The sequence below is a fragment of the Phocoena phocoena genome, chromosome 3 (genome assembly GCF_963924675.1).
Source record: "Phocoena phocoena chromosome 3, mPhoPho1.1, whole genome shotgun sequence".
Lineage (NCBI taxonomy): Eukaryota > Metazoa > Chordata > Mammalia > Artiodactyla > Phocoenidae > Phocoena > Phocoena phocoena.
Genome location: NC_089221.1, coordinates 148,427,593 through 148,443,444, shown reverse-complemented (window position 1 = coordinate 148,443,444; position 15,852 = coordinate 148,427,593). Strand labels below are relative to the sequence as shown.

Below are 15,852 nucleotides of genomic sequence, written 5' to 3'. Positions count from 1 at the left end.
CACTTGAGAAGAAAGTGTATTCTGTTGTTTTTGGATAGAATGTCCTATAAATATCAATTAAGTCCATCTTGTTCAATGTGTTATTTAAAGCTTGTTTTTCCTTATTTATTTTCCTTTTGGACGATCTGTCCATTGGTGAAAGTGGGGTGTTAAAGTCCCCCACTATTATTGTGTTACTGTCGATTTCCCCTTTTATGGCTGTTAGCATTTGCCTTATGTATTGAAGTGCTCCTATGTTGGGTGCATAAATATTTACAATTGTTATATCTTCTTGTTGGATTGATCCCTTGATCATTATGTACTGTCCTTCTTTGTCTCTTATAGTAGTCTTTATTTTAAAGTCTATTTTGTCTGTTATGAGAATTGTTACTCCAGCTTTTTAAAAATTAATTAATTTATTTTTGGCTGTGTTGGGTCTTTGTTTCTGTGCGAGGGCTTTCTCTAGTTGCAGCAAGTGGGGGCCACTCTTCATTGCGGTGTGCGGGCGTCTCACTATCGTGGCCTCTCTTGTTGTGGAGCGCAGGCTCCAGACGCGCAGGCTCAGTAGTTGTGGCTCACGGGCCCAGTTGCTCTGCGGCATGTGGGATCTTCCCAGACCAGGGCTTGAACGCTGCTTGAATCCCCTGCATCGGCAGGCAGATTCTCAACCACTGCGCCACCAGGGAAGCCCCTCAAACTTTCTTTTGATATTCATTTGTATGGAGTATCTTTTTCCATCTTCTCACTTTCAGTCTGTATTGTCCCAACGTCTGAAGTGGGTCTCTTGTAGACAGTGTATATATGGGTCTTGTTTTTGTATCCATTCAGCCAGTCTCTGTCGTTTGGTTAAAGCATTTAATCCATTTACATTTAAGGTAATTATCGATATGTCTGTTCCTATTACCATTTTCTTAATTGTTTTGGGTTTGTTTTTGTAGGTCTCTTCCTTCTCTTGTGTTTCCTGCCTAGAGAAATTCCTTTAGCATTTGTTGTAAAGCTGGTTTGGTGGTGCTGAATTCTCTTAACTTTTGCTTGTCTGTAAAGGTTTTAATTTCTCCATCGAATCTGAATGAGATCCTTGCTGGGTAGAGTAATCTTGGTTGTAGGTTTTCCCCTTTCATCACTTTAAATATGTCCTGCCACTCCCTTCTGGCTTGCAGAGTTTCTGCTGAAAGATCAGCTGTTAACCTTATGGAGATTCCCTTGTATGTTATTTGTTGCTTTTCCCTTGCTGCTTTTAATATTTTTTCTTTGTATTTAATTTTTGATAGTTTGATTAATATGCGTCTTGGTGTGTTTCTCGTTGGATTTATCCTGTATGGGACACTCTGTGCTCCCTGGACTTGATTGACTATTTCCTTTCCCATGTTAGGGAAGTTTTCAACTATAATCTCTTCAAATATTTTCTCAGACACTTTCTTTTTCTCTTCTTCTTCTGGGACCCCTATAATTCGAATGTTGGTGCATTTAATGTTGTCCCAGAGGTCTCTGAGACTGTCCTCAATTCTTTTCATTCTTTTTTCTTTATTATGCTCTGCGGTAGTTATTTCCACTATTTTATCTTCCAGGTCACTTATCCTTTCTTCTGCCTCAGTTATTCTGCTATTGATTCCTTCTAGAGAATTTTAAATTTCATTTATTGTGTTGTTCATCATTGTTTGTTTGCTCTTTAGTTCTTCTAGGTCCTTGTTAAATGTTTCTTGCATTTTCTCTATTCTAGTTCCAAGATTTTGGATCATCTTTACTGTCATTACTCTGAATTCTTTTTCAGGTAGACTGCCTATTTCCTCTTCATTTGTTTGGTCTGCTGGGTTTTTACCTTGCTCCTTCATCTGCTGCGTATTTCTCTGTCTTCTCATTTTGTCTAACTTACTGTATTTGGGGTCTCCTTTTCGCAGGCTGCAGTTTCATAGTTCCCATTGTTTTTGGTGTCTGCCCCCAGTGGGTAAGGTTGGTTCAGTGGCTTGTGTAGGCTTCCTGGTAGAGGGGACTGGTGCCTGTGTTCTGGTGGGTGGGGCTGGATCTTGTTTTTCTGGTGGGCAGGGCTGCATTTGGTGGTGTGTTTTGGGGTGTCTGTGAACTTAGTATGATTTTAGGCAGCCTCTCTGCTAATGGGTGGGCTTGTGTTCCTGTCTTGCTAGTTGTTTGACATGGGCTGTCCAGCACTGGAGCTTGCTGGCCGTTGGGTGGAGCTGGGTCTTAGCATTGAGATGGAGATCTCTGGGAGAGCTCTTGTCAATTGATATTACATGGGGCCAGGAGGTCTCTGATGGTCCAATGTCCTGAACTCGTCTCTCCCACCTCAGAGGCTCAGGCCTGACACCAGGCCAGTGTACCAAGACCCTGACAGCCACACGGCTCAGAAGAAAGGGGAGAATAAAAGAAAGAAAAAATATTTTTTTAATAAAAAAATTAAAAATAAAATAATTAAAATTAAAAAATAATCAAAATTAAAAAATTAAAAAGTAGTAAAAAAAAAAAAAGAAAGAGAGCAACCAAACCAATAAACAAATCCAGCAATGATAACAAGCGCTAAAAAGTATACTAAGATAAACATAAAAATCTGAAACAAGTCAGTTGCAGACAGGAAACCCCAAGTCTACAGTTGCTTCCAAAGTCCACTGCCTCAATTTTGGGATGATTCGTTGTCTATTCAGGTATTCCAGAGATGCAGAGTACCTCAAGTTGATTGTGGGGATTTAATCCGCTGCTCCTAAGGCTGCTGGGAGAGATTTCCCTTTCTCTTCTTTGTTTGCACAGCTCCTGGGGTTCAGCTTTGGGTTTGGCCCCACCTCTGCGTGTGGGTTGCCCTCAGGCTTCTGTTCTCGCCCAGACAGGATGGGGTTAAAGCAACGGCTGATTAGGGTACTCTGGCTCACTCATGCCGGTGGGGTGGGGGAGGAGGAAGGGGTACAGTAGTTATAATTGGAATGCGGGGCAAGCCTTTGGCGGCAGAGGCTGGCGTGGTGTTGCAACAGCCTGAGGCGTGCCGTGTGTTCTCCCGGGGAAGTTGTCCCTGGATCACGGGACCCTGGCAGTGGCGGGCTGCACAGGCTTGCGGGGGGTGGGGGTTGGGCATGTGGATAGTGACCTGTGCTTGCACACAGGATTCTTGGTGGCTGCAGCAGCAGCCTTAGCATTTCACACCTGTCTCTGGTGTCCAAGCTGATAGTTGCGGCTCGCACCCGTCTCTGGAGCTCGTTTAGGCATTGCTCTGCCTTCTGTGGGCAGACGGGGAAGGAATCCCCTCTCCTCGTGCACCCCGAAACAATGGTCTTTTGCCTCTTAGGCAGGTCCAGAATTTTTCCTGGACTCCGTCCCGGCTAGCTGTGGTGCACTCAGGCTGTGTTCATGCAGCCAACCCCAGTCCTCTTCCTGGGACCAGACCACTGAAGCCTGAGCCTCAGCTCCCAGCCCCCACCTGCCCCAGCGGGTGAGCAGACAAGCTTCTCAGGCTGGTGAGTGCTGGTTGGCACTGATCCTCTGTGCGGGAATCTCTCCACTTTGCCCTCTGCACCCCTGTTGCTGTGCTCTCCTCCGTGGCTCCAAAGCTTACCCCCCACCCCCACCCCACCCCGTCTCCGCCTGTGAAGGGGCTTCCTAGTGTGTGGAAACTTTTCCTCCTTCACAGCTCCCTCCCAGAGGTGCAGGTCCTGTCCCTATTCTTTTGTCTCTATTTTTTCTTTTGCCCTACCCAGGTGTGTAGGGATTTCCTTGCCTTTTGGGAAGTCTGAGGTCTTCTGCCAGCCTTCAGTAGGTGTTCTGTAGGGGTTGTTCCACACGTAGATGTATTTTTGATGTGTTTGTGGGGAGGAAGGTGATCTCCATGTCTTACTCTTCAGCCATCTTGAAGGTCCCCCTTAATGTCAATTTCTAATGTCAGTGTTAGAGTATAGAAAATAGTGGTATATTGATCTTGTATACTGACCTCACTAAACTCACTTACCAGTTCTAGTACTTTTTAAAATATAGATTTCTTGGGATTTTCTACATAGACAACAATGTCTGCAAACAGAGTTTTATTTCTTCCTATATGCTTTTTGTTTCTTTTTCTTGCTTTATTATGCTGGCAAGGACCTCTAGTGGGATGTTGAATAGGAATAGTAGAGTGGACATCCTTGCCTTGTTTCCAGTCTTAAGGGGAAAACATTTAGTATTTCATAGTTAAGTATGATGTTAGCATTAGGGTTTTTTGTAGGTGCCCTTTCAGATTAAGGAAGTTCCCTTCTGTTCCTAGTTTGCTAATAGATTTTGTCATGAATGGATGTTGCATTTTGTCAGATGTTTTTCCTATATCAATTGATGTGATCATATAGTTTTTCTTCTTTAGTCTATTGATATTGTGAATTACATGGCTTTGTTTTCAAATATTGAATGAGCTTTACATTCCTGGGATAAAGCCCACTTGGTCATTATGTAGTTTACTTTTTATATATTACTAGATTGAATTTGCTAATATATATTTTTTTGAGTATAATTGCTTTACAATGGTGTGTTAGTTTCTGCTTTATAACAAAGTGAATCAGTTATACATATGTTCCCATACCTCTTCCCTCTTGTGTCTCCCTCCCTCCCACCCTCCCTATTCCACCCCTCCAGGTGGTCACAAAACACCAAGCTGATCTCTCTGTGCTATGTGGCTGTTTCCCACTAGCCATCTACCTTACGTTTGGTAGTGTATATATGTCCATGCCTCTCTCTCGCTTTGTCACAGCTTACCCATCTCCCTCCCCATGTCCTCAAGTCCATTCTCTAGTAGGTCTGTGTCTTTATTCCTGTCTTACCCCTAAGTTCTTCATGACATTTTTTCCCCTTAAATTCCATATATATGTGTTAGCATACAGTATTTGTCTTTCTCTTTCTGACTTACTTCACTCTGTATGACAGACTTTAGGTCTATCCAACTCATTACAAATAGCTCAATTTCGTTTCTCTTTATGGCTGAGTAATATTCCATTGTATATATGTGTCACATCTTCTTTATCCATTCATCCGATGATGGGCACTTAGGTTGCTTCCATCTCCGGACTATTGTAAATAGAACTGCAATGAACATTTTGGTACATGACTGTTTTTGAATTTTGGTTTTCTCAGGGTATATGCCCAGTAGTGGGATTGCTGGGTCATATGGTAGTTCTATTTGTAGTTTTTTAAGGAACCTCCATACTATTCTTCGTAGTGGCTGTACCAATTCACATTCCCACCAGCAGGAATTTGCTAATATTTTGATGAGGACTTTTGAGTCTATTTATGAAAAGGATTTGGTCAGTGGTTTTAATGTCACTCTGGTTTTAGTCATCTATTTCTTCTTGAATGAGCTTTGGTAGTTTCTTTCAAGGAATTTGTCCATTTCACCTAAGTGGCTGAATTTACTGACATAAAGCTGTTCATAGGATTCCTTTAGTATCCTTTCTAATGACTGTAGGATCTGTAGTGATGTCTCTTTCACCCTTCATACTGGTAATTTGTGTTGTAGTATCCTCTTCCTCTCCCTCCTCCTTTTTCTTCTCCACTTCCTCCATCTTCTCTGTCAATAATCTGACTAAAGGTTTATTAATTTTATTGACTTCTGCCTGATTCTTTAGCCAGAAACACAATGTTTCTTACAGTTTTAGCCACTGCATCACTGTCTAGGACAGGGGCAAAGCCAGGAGAGCAAAAGGAAAAAAAAAAAATCCCAGGAAACTCACCCCCGGTACCAGCCCCTTCTATACGTTTTGACTCCCTTTCATAGCCGCCTGATTTTGTTTACTTTTCAGAGTCCTCAGTTAGTTGCCTTTTGTATTTTATCCAGAGTTTTCCACTGTAATCAGCAGGAATGAGAGGCTGCACTGGCGTACCTCACCATGCCAGAAGTAGAACTCTCCTGGAATGCTCTTTTTTGATCATGGACAAGTATGGAATAATCCTTCACTACCTGCTCCTAAGAGCCCTGTCAGTGAGTGCATGTTTTGGGGTGTCAGGTAACTGTGAAGGTATGCGTTACTCAGAGAAAACTGAGGAACTGTAGCTTCCTTATAGTGAAGTGTCATGAATCTCTTCTTCTTCTGTTATAAAAAACAGAAAGCCAGTTCCAGCTGGCCTGAGAATACTACTAGTTCACCATCTGCCCACCTGGAATCTTTTGGAGTCTCAAAGACATCAAACCAAGAACTCCCGTCTCTGACCAGGAGGGTGGAAGTGTCACCAGGCATCCTTCATCTCTTAACATTGCTTCCATGCATTGATTCTGTCTCAGGCAGACCCCTCCAGGGTGGTCCACCATGGCCTACATCCTCCCAGCTCAGCAACCCCAAAGGACAGAGAGCGGCTTCCCCCAGTAATTCCAGCACCCATCCTGAAGCTCTCACTAGCCCAGCGAAGATCACACGCTCATCTCTGAACCAATCCCAGATGCCAGGGCATGGCATATGCTGATTGACAGCTTGGATCATATGCCCAGCCTAGAGTCAGATGGGGCTGGGGGCATCAGCCATGCCTGAACCTCAGAGACTGAGCAGGGGCTACCTAATGCATGCATTCTCAACCGGGGTGATATCACCCCCAAGGAATTAAAAACGTCTTAGATATTACAATAGTCTAACAGATTGACAGTATATCTGTGGGATTAAAATTTCATGGTGTTGGTTAATTAGGGGAAAAATGTGTAAAAGGGCTTCTGAGGGGGCAACAATTTAAGAAGAGGTTGAGAAACACTGTCCTAAAAGAAACTGAGGTGCTGTCATCAGAAGAAGGGGGATGGATACTAAACAGCAAAAACAGCATCTGTCTGCTCTGAAGGAGTCTGGAAACTGGAGCCAGCAGCAGACAGGTGGCCAGTAGGTGCCATCTGTCAGCAGAGTGGAGAGCAGCGTCGGGGCTAGTGCCTAGAAAGCTGAGCCTCATCTTCAGTCTCCCTGGCCCAGGAGTTCTGGGGTTGAAGGCTTACTCAGTATGAAGTGTGGAGGTACGCTGACCTAGCCATTCTCTGCTGTCTCTGGTGCAGGTGAAGAATGAGGTGGAGAAGCTCCCCAGGCAGCAGCGGAAGGAGAGCATGAAGCAGAAGATGGAGGAGCATGTGCAGAAGAAGCAGCTTCTCGTGAGTCCTTGCCCCTCAGCTGGGGAGTAGAGGGGCTGGGGAGTCTCAGGTTTGAGTCCCTGAATGGTGGCCAGAGCTCTTCTCTGTCTGTGCCCATGCCCTGCCCTTTGGATACTCACCTATCTCTCATTCTGAATAAATCAGACCATCCGGATTGATCCTCCCTGTTATCATCTCCCCCATGCAGCCTTCCTTGATCGCCCTTGCTCCAGCTGGAAGTGAACTCTCCCATCTCTAGGAGATACCACAGACCTTTACATCCACCTCTCCCAAAGCCTTTAGCGCTTCCCGCCTTGTTTTAGAGCTGTTTGTACATCCCATCTCCTTGACCAACCCAGTACATCCCTCTGCCCACTTGGCATCTTTTGGAGTCTCAAGGACACCAAACCCAGATCTCCCTGACCTGGTCCTGTTCTCGTGTTCTGAGGGGACACCGTCCTCCACTGTGATGTCAGGCCAGAAGCCTTGTTATTCCTGACACCCCTTTTCCCTGCAATCCTTCATCGCCTCTTGAAGCTTGAGTTTTTTTTTTTTTTAATCTCCAAACTCTCTCTGGATCCATCAACTTGTCAACATCTCTGTGACTCCCTAGCCATTCTTCTTTTGCCTGGACTACTGCAGTAGCCTCCCAGCTAGTTTCCCTCCAGTTCTTGCAGTTCTTTCTCTCATACCAGTTGTTGTGATCAATACGAATTCCAGATCTGATCATGGCACCCTTCCCCAACAGCCCTGGGCCTTTAAAACCTTCAGTGGCTCCCACTTTGTCCATAAGATCAGATCAGCCTTCTCACATGCTTTCAGGGCCCTATAGGTCGCGTTCTTGTCAGCCTCTCCCAGCTACACTCAGTCCCCTCTACCCCAGCCTCGGTAGCCTTTTCACTTCATGTTCTCATTTTGTCCCACTTCCTCTGCCCCCAAATGCAAAGAAAATTAGAGTCTACAATTACAATTGTTTTGTATGTTCTCTGGTTTAGCATTCATGGCTTACCAGGATAGGTGCTGTTTGGTTTCCCCTTTACCGAGGAAGAAGCTAAGGCTCAGAGAGGTAACACTGCACAGTTAACAGTGGGGTCCAAGGCCTCAAGCGGAGTCTGACTCCAGGACACCATCATACTTCCCTCCAACCTGTCCCTTGACAGGTTGATTAGAAAAAGCATGCAGGGCTAGGGAGGGTGGGGAGACAGGCCCTAGTCCCCACAGAGGGAGAGAAGACTGGCCCTTTTAGGAGGCCACTGTGGCAGTTGCATCAAGAGCTTCAAAAATGTACACATCCTTTGGCCTAGATTTTCTGCTTCTAGGACTAATCTTGAAGATGAATCATCACAGAGGTTCAAGGACATTTAGCTACCAGAACGTGAAGAGCAGCAGTATCTAAAATAAAGAAAACCTATAAACAACCTATTATATATTGGGTAGATAAGTTGGGTATAGCTGGCTCTACCATGAAATATTTTCAGCCATTACAACTTATTTTTGATAGGAGATTACATTATGACATGGAAAGGTCTTTTTAATAATTTTTAAAAGTTGTGGTAAAATAGACATAACATAAAATTTGGTATCTTACCCATTTTTAAGTGTGCACTTCAGTGATATTAAGTACATTCACATCATGGTGAGTACCAGCACCATGATCCATCTCCAGAACTCTTCATCTTGCGAAACAGAAACTCTGTACCCATTAAGCAGTAATTCCCCATGACACCCTGCCTCCAGTCCCTGGCAACCACCATTCGATTTTCCGTCTCTACAAATTTGACCTCATGTAAGTGGAATCATACGGTATTTGTCCTTTTGTGTCTGGTTTCTTTCACTTACCTTGTCCTCAAGATTCATTTGTGTTGTAGCATATATAAGAATTTCCTTCCTTTTAAAGGCTGAATAATATTTCATTGTATGTATAGACCACATTGTGTTTATGCATTCATCTGTTTATGGACACTTGAGTTGTTTCCAATCCCTTGGCTGTTGTGAATAATGCTGCCATGAATAAGGGTGTACAAATATTTCTTCAAGTCTTTTAAAATAATCTTTGTGAAACAACAACAGATGCAAATACATTTATATAGATACACCAAAACCAGTTGCTGGCATGGAGTGATAAGATTAGTGCAAATTTTTAGTTTCTTAACATGTTTCCTAAAATTTTTATTAAAAAAAATTTATTTTTTTATTGAAGTATAGTTGATTTACAATGTTGTGTTAGTTTCAGGTGTACATATATATAAATATGTATATATGTGTGTGTATATATATATATATATATATATATATATATATTCTTTTTCAGATTCTTTTCCCTTATAGGTATTTTTGTTTGTTTGTTTTTGGGGTTTTTTTGGCTGTGCCCCATGCGCAGTTTGCGGGATCTTAGTTCCCTGACCACGGATCGAACCTGGGCCCTCAGCAGTGAAAGCTCCAAGTCCTAACCGCTGGACCACCAGGGAACTCCCCCTTATAGGTTATTACAAAATATTGAGTATAGTTCCCTGTGCTATACAGTAGGTCCTTGTTGGTTATCTACTTCACATATAGTAGCTAAAAATTTTTAATTTAAATTTCAGTTCTTTACTCTTTATTAAGGAAAGTTTAAAACATAGGCAGAAAGGGGTATAACAGTATAATGAATCCCCATGTACCCATCACCTGATCTCAGTAATTATTAATTCCTGCCCACTCACTGCCCCACTCTACTGTATTATTTTGAATCAAATCCCAGACATCGTATCATGTCACCTGTTAATATCTCAATATGTATCTCTAAAAAAAATAACCACAGTACCATGAACACGCCTAAAATTTTAAATACTTAATAGGACCGGGACTTCCTCGCCAAGCAGAAGGAGGACCTGGAGTTGGCGATGAAGAGGATCACGGCCGACAACAGGCGGGAGATCTGCGGCAAGGAGCGCGAGTGCCTCACTAGGAAGCAGGAGCTCCTTCGAGGTGGGTGCCCGAGAGCGGGGCGCGCATGTTGGCCCAGACTCTCCATGAATGTACATGCCAGCCCCGGGCAAGGAAGAACTGCTAGGTCTTCTCCACCCTAAGACCAAACATCAGCCTTTATGGTGAAACATGAGGAAAATCCCCACTGAAGTCAAGACTGAGGCAGAGACACCAGTTAGCAACAACAGTATCTGACACTATTGTGGATGTCGAGGAAGGGAAAAAAAAAAAGGAAGCGATGTAGAGTGGGTGGGAATTGCACGTGAGCGAGCTGGGTTAACGGGGGTCGGGGGGCAGTGCTGAGAGCCGCTCCTAGCCACGTGCCTTAATCGTACACCTTAGTCACCCTGCATCCTATCCGTAGCCCTGCATGGCAGGCCCTACTGTCCTCCCCATTTCTATAGATGAGGAAGTTGATGTTTGGAGAGTGACTCTTCTTTGGACTGGGTTGCACAGTTAATGAGTGGTAGAGAGGGCCTTGGATGCAGACCTTATCTTGAAGCCAAGCTCTTAACTACCCTTGTGTGGTGGTGCTTTGGCAGGTTTGCATGCTGGTGAGTCCTTCCCAGCATTAGACTGTCCGGGGACAACAGTGTGAGCCACCACCCAGAAGGAGGAGGGCAGGGGAGACCCTGGGAAAGAAGGGGATCAGAGAGGGGGCTTATGTATCTGGATGATGTCACTCAGCTGAAGAAGCTCTGGGGTAGAGAGCTCTGGAGGGCGCAGGGCTTGGGGTCTGTATATAGCCCCCAGGCTATCTAATTTATGGCTAGCAGATGTGGGGTACAACTTTATGGGGTATGCAAAGCAAGCAGGCTCCAAATGGCTGGAAGTCTGTTGTTGGAACTGCATTTAAAACAACTGGATGGGTGAAAATTAGAGTTTGGTGCCTGTGGGCTTGGGAGCTAATGGTCCCTGTCCGTTGTAAAGATGTAAACATAGGACTAATATACGAGTGCTGTCTCTGGCTCATTATTATAACAGGGGCCACAGCCAGGACTCTGATGGCCAGCAGTTAAAACAGTATAAACCACTCAGTACTGGATGTGGGCCAAGAAAAATGGGGTCCTTGGTATTCCGACATTCTGAATAGAGCCACGGATGCTTCAGAAAAGCCCTTGTTTCCTTTTCTTATCATGTGATGGCCTGTAAGAACCATCCTCCCTGTGGGACTGGGGTTCTGATTTTGGTTTAGAAGCCAAATCACTGTTTTGATGTTCTGTGGATAGAGGCTGGCTTCCATGGAACAGGAGTGCAGTGAAATGACTTCGCAGCAGGCTGAGCATGACCAGCTGTATCTTGCAGGGCGTGAGCTTCTCCATCTGACACCAGCTCCCTGCCCTGTCCTGAGCACAGGGGTCGGTTAACAGACTTCCAGTGATAAAATGCCAGAGAACTGTTTCAATAATGCATACATGGGACATGAAGGGTCTCACCTATTTTTCAGAGGAGGAAATAGTGACAAGAGGCTGTCTTCTTCATGGGGTTTCCACGTGAGCCCTTCCTATTTACCCATTAGGAAAGCAGAGGTGCAGTGTAGACTGAACATAAAAGTATCTTCCAAGGACATTTTCCCTCCGTGGTGTGTTTGTGCCCATTTGGCAGAGATGGAAGGTGAGGCCTGGAGAGGATTTTGTGTTCATCTCAAATCCCAGTGATGCAGCTGGGTTTTAGCCTCTGGTTTCTCTGGCTCCTGACTCCAAACACTTCTGCTCTACCATGCTGCTGGGTGCTGTCATCCCTGGAAGTTTCTAGGAGTTGGCTCAGCCCACATAGTCTAAGGACGTGGCACAGTTATCAGCCAGTGTGAGGAGACCCGGCTCGGGGCAGTGGAGGGGAGGGCCTGGTGGGGCTCTGGCCATCTGCACCTCACCGGGTGACATGTCCTCCACAGACCGGGAGGCGGCGCTGTGGGAGATGGAGGAGCATCACCTGCAGGAGAGGCACCAGCTGGCGAAGCAGCAGCTCAAAGACCAGTACTTCCTCCAGCGGCACGAGCTGATGCGCAAGCATGAGAAGGTGAGGCTCCTAGTCAGCTTGGGTTCGGGGCCTGCCGCTGGGAGACCTGGGAGAGCCGCGAGGCTGCCCCTCAGTGGGGCATCACTTGCTCCTGAGAGCAGCCAAGTCGGCCACAGTGAGGCTTGAGAGCTTGTTGGGCGATGTCCTGCCTCAGATCCAGGGGCTAGGAATTGGGGAAACTGGCAGGGAAGCAGATGGCCCAAGCAGCTCCCTCGCTGACCCTGACACCTGATGTACGCGTCTCTTGCTTTTTCCTTTTGTCCTGCCTTTCTTTCCATTTTCATTTTATATCTCTTTCCCATGCATTCCCTCAGAATACTTTAATTGTAGTTGCTTTACAGTGTCGTGCTAATTTCTGCAGTACAGCAAAGTGACTGTTATGTGCGTATATATATTCTTTTTAAAATATTCTTTTCCATTATGGTTTATCCCAGGAGATTGGACACAGTTCCCTGTGCTGTACAGTAGGACCTTGATGTTTATCCATTCTAAACGTAATAGTTTGTATCTACTAATCCCAAACCCCCAGTTCATCCCTCTCCCTCCCCACCTGGCCTTGGCAACCACAAGTCTATTCTCTATGTCTGTGAACCTGTTTCTGTTTTGTAGATAGGTTCATTTGTGCCATATTTTAGATTCCACATGTAAGTGATATCATTTGGTATTTGTCTTTCTTACTTCACTTCGTATGACCATCTGTAGTTGCATCCATGTTGCTGCAAATGGCATTACTGTTCTTTTTTATGGCTGAGTAGTATCCCATTGTGTATATGTACCACATCATCTTTATCCATTCATCCGTTTATAGACATTTAGGTTGTGTCCATGTCTTGGCTATTGTGAATAGTGCTGCTATGATCATAGGGGTGCATGTATCTGTTTGAATTATAGTTTTGTCCGGGTATATGCCCAGGAGTGGGATTGCTGGATCATATGATAACTCTATTTTTAGTTTTCTGAGGAACCTCCCATACTGTTTTCCGTAGTGGCTGCACCAACTTACATTCCCACCAGCAGTGTAGGAGGGCTCCCTTTTCTCCACACCCTCACCAGCATTTGTTATGTGTAGACTTTTTAATGGTGGCCATTCTGACCAATGTGAGGTGGTACCTCATTGTAGTTTTGATTTGCGTTTCTCTAATAATTAGTGATGTTGAGCATCTTTTCATGTGCCTACTGGCCATCTGTATGTCTCCTTTGGATAAATTTTTTTTTTTTTGCGGTACGTGGGCCTCTCACTGTTGTGGCCTCTCCGGTTGTGGAGCACAGGCTCCGGACGCACAGGCTCAGCGGCCATGGCTCATGAGCCTAGCCGCTCCGCGGCATGTGGGATCCTCCCGGACTGGGGCACGAACCCGTGTCCCCTGCATCGGCAGGCGGACTCTCAACCACTGCGCCACCAGGGAAGCCCTGGATAAATGTCTATTAAGGTCTTCTGCCCATTTTTCGATTGGGTTGCTTGGTGGTTTTTTTTGTTAAGTCGTATGAGCTGTTTGTATATTTTGGAGATTAAGAAGGCATTTAGAAGGTAAGAAGGTAAGGTTATTAACGGTAATCTTTACAGTGAGAACAGAAGATGATATTGAAGGGTAGTAGTAAAATGACACGAGCCTTGCTCTGCTGAGCATTCTGGACCACGCAGGTCCTGGGCTCCTGAGTTGCGTGTGGCAGCCTTGGTATCTGACCACACCCGCGTGCGTGGAACGCAGCTGACCTTGGCCCCGGCTGGGTGTCCCCCTCAGGAGTGCGAGCAGATGCAGCGCTACAACCAGCGCATGATGGAGCAGCTGAAGGTGCGGCAGCAGCAGGAAAAGGCGCGGCTGCCCAAGATTCAGAGGAGCGAGGGCAAGACACGCATGGCCATGTACAAGAAGAGCCTCCACATCAACGGGGCGGGCAGTGCCGCTGAGCAGCGCGAGAAGATCAAGCAGGTGGGGGGCCGGGGGTGTCCTGGAGTGGGGCCAGATCCAGGTTTGTTGCAGCCTGAATCTTACATGGCTGGGGGGCGGTATAGAATATAAGACGCAGCACGGGGTCTTGGAAGGAGGAATGGAAGCCAGAAGTCACAGCCCGGAAGCCTAAAAGCCTCACGTTGACTCCCCCTCTAGTGGACAGGGGAGGAGGCTTGGCCTTGCTTTCTCACGCGTGTTCGCGTGTTCCCTGTCACACTCAGGGTGTCTATCCTGCAGCTGCTTCTCCTGCTAAACTCCTTCCTCTCCTCTACTGAGACCCCGCTCACAAGTCACCCATGTGGCTCCGGGACAGAGTCGGTGGCCGTGGGCTCCTGTGATTCCTGCTTACTACACACGCTGTCCTAGCACGTCTCAGTGTCCTCGCCAATCTGGGGGCTCCTGGGTCTCAGCTCAGGGGGGAGGACTTCAGACGGGGGGCACAGCCTGAGTGGTGCGGGGCAGTGTGGCTCTGTACAAACCAGCCCCTCAGATGGGGTCTCCCCGGGACAGGGCTGAGCTGGGCCCCCAGCCAGGCCCGTGGCCCGCCGAGGCGCCTCACCTGTTCTCTGTTGCAGTTCTCCCAGCAGGAGGAGAAGAGACAGAAGTCAGAGCGGCTGCAGCAGCAGCAAAAACACGAGAGCCAGACGCGGGACATGGCGGCACAGTGCGAGAGCAACATGGGCGAGCTGCAGCAGCTGCAGGTACTGCCCAAAGACCCTCCAAACGGGGGAAGGAGTCTGAAGCTCAGGGTGGAATGGTTTCCATCCTGCTGCTCTGTGTGACGGTGGCCAAATCACATCACCCTCCCAGGCCGCGGTTTCCACATTCGTAAAATAGGCAGGGGGTAAGGATGATAATTCCTATTTTGCAGAACTGTAGTGAGGATTTGTAAATGAGATGACAGAGCTGAGCTGAACGTGCCATGCCCGGGGCCCGGCAGTGGGCATGCTGCTGGATTTCTCGGTCACCACTGTGTCTTGGGAAAAGGTGTCCCAATTACCCTAATACCAAAACCAGACGTTACAAGGAGGAAAACTACAGACCTGTATCTCTCATGAACACAGATGCACAAATCCCCAACGAAATGTTGGCAAACAAACAGAATTTAAAAATGTATAAAAAGTAGTATACACCGTGACCAGGTGGGATTTATCCCAGGGCTCGTGCAATATATGAAAATGAGTTAATGTAATCCATGACATCAACAGGCTAAAGAAACATCACGTGATCATATCATCAACAGATACAGAAAAAGTACTTGACAGAAGCTGACCTCTGCTCCTGATAAACACTCAGTAAACTAGGAATAGAGGGGAACTTCCTCAACTTGATGAAGGGTATCTATAAAAACCTACAGCTATTTACCATCATCCTTAATGGTGAGAAGCTCAAAGCTTCCCCACTGAAGTCAGGAAAAGGTATCCTGATATTGACAAGCCCCTTTGTGACCTCCTTCCCTGGGGAGATCCTTGACCTTTTGTTTGCCTCACAAAAAAGGTTTGCCTCACCCTAAGGGTCCCCGCCCGGGAGCTGGTACTTGGAGCCCCCTTGTGGTGGAGCGAGGCATTGCCATACCTGACAGATGGGCTGACACAAACCTCTGTGACCTCAGGAAATTCTTTAGGCTATTGGATCCATCTGGCAATTTCTGGAAAGGCAGGGAGGTGTGGAGGAAACATTGCAGGTATTGACGCCTGTCAGGTAGGGGCTCTGCTGCTTGTTGCTGTGTGAATTTTAGCCAGGCCACTCACCTTCTGTATCTATGTTCCCAACCCTGCCTCATGGGTTTACTGTGAGGATGAACTGAGAAAACCCATAAAGAGTGCTGGGACCCCAGCTCTGGGCAGGCCAGAGGTACTCAGGGCTGCCATAAGTATT

General features: G+C 46.2%; 1 protein-coding gene across 1 annotated transcript in view; it reads left to right on the top strand.

The window, feature by feature from the left end:
* STK10 (serine/threonine kinase 10) overlaps nucleotides 1–15,852 on the top strand; it is a 118,563-nt gene that overhangs the window by 96,951 nt on the left and 5,760 nt on the right. The window contains exons 13-17 of the mRNA XM_065873917.1: nucleotides 6,965–7,057; nucleotides 9,874–10,003; nucleotides 11,898–12,022; nucleotides 13,765–13,953; nucleotides 14,550–14,675. Coding sequence (XP_065729989.1) covers nucleotides 6,965–7,057; nucleotides 9,874–10,003; nucleotides 11,898–12,022; nucleotides 13,765–13,953; nucleotides 14,550–14,675 — 663 coding nt within the window. The remainder of the gene's footprint in view (nucleotides 1–6,964; nucleotides 7,058–9,873; nucleotides 10,004–11,897; nucleotides 12,023–13,764; nucleotides 13,954–14,549; nucleotides 14,676–15,852) is intronic.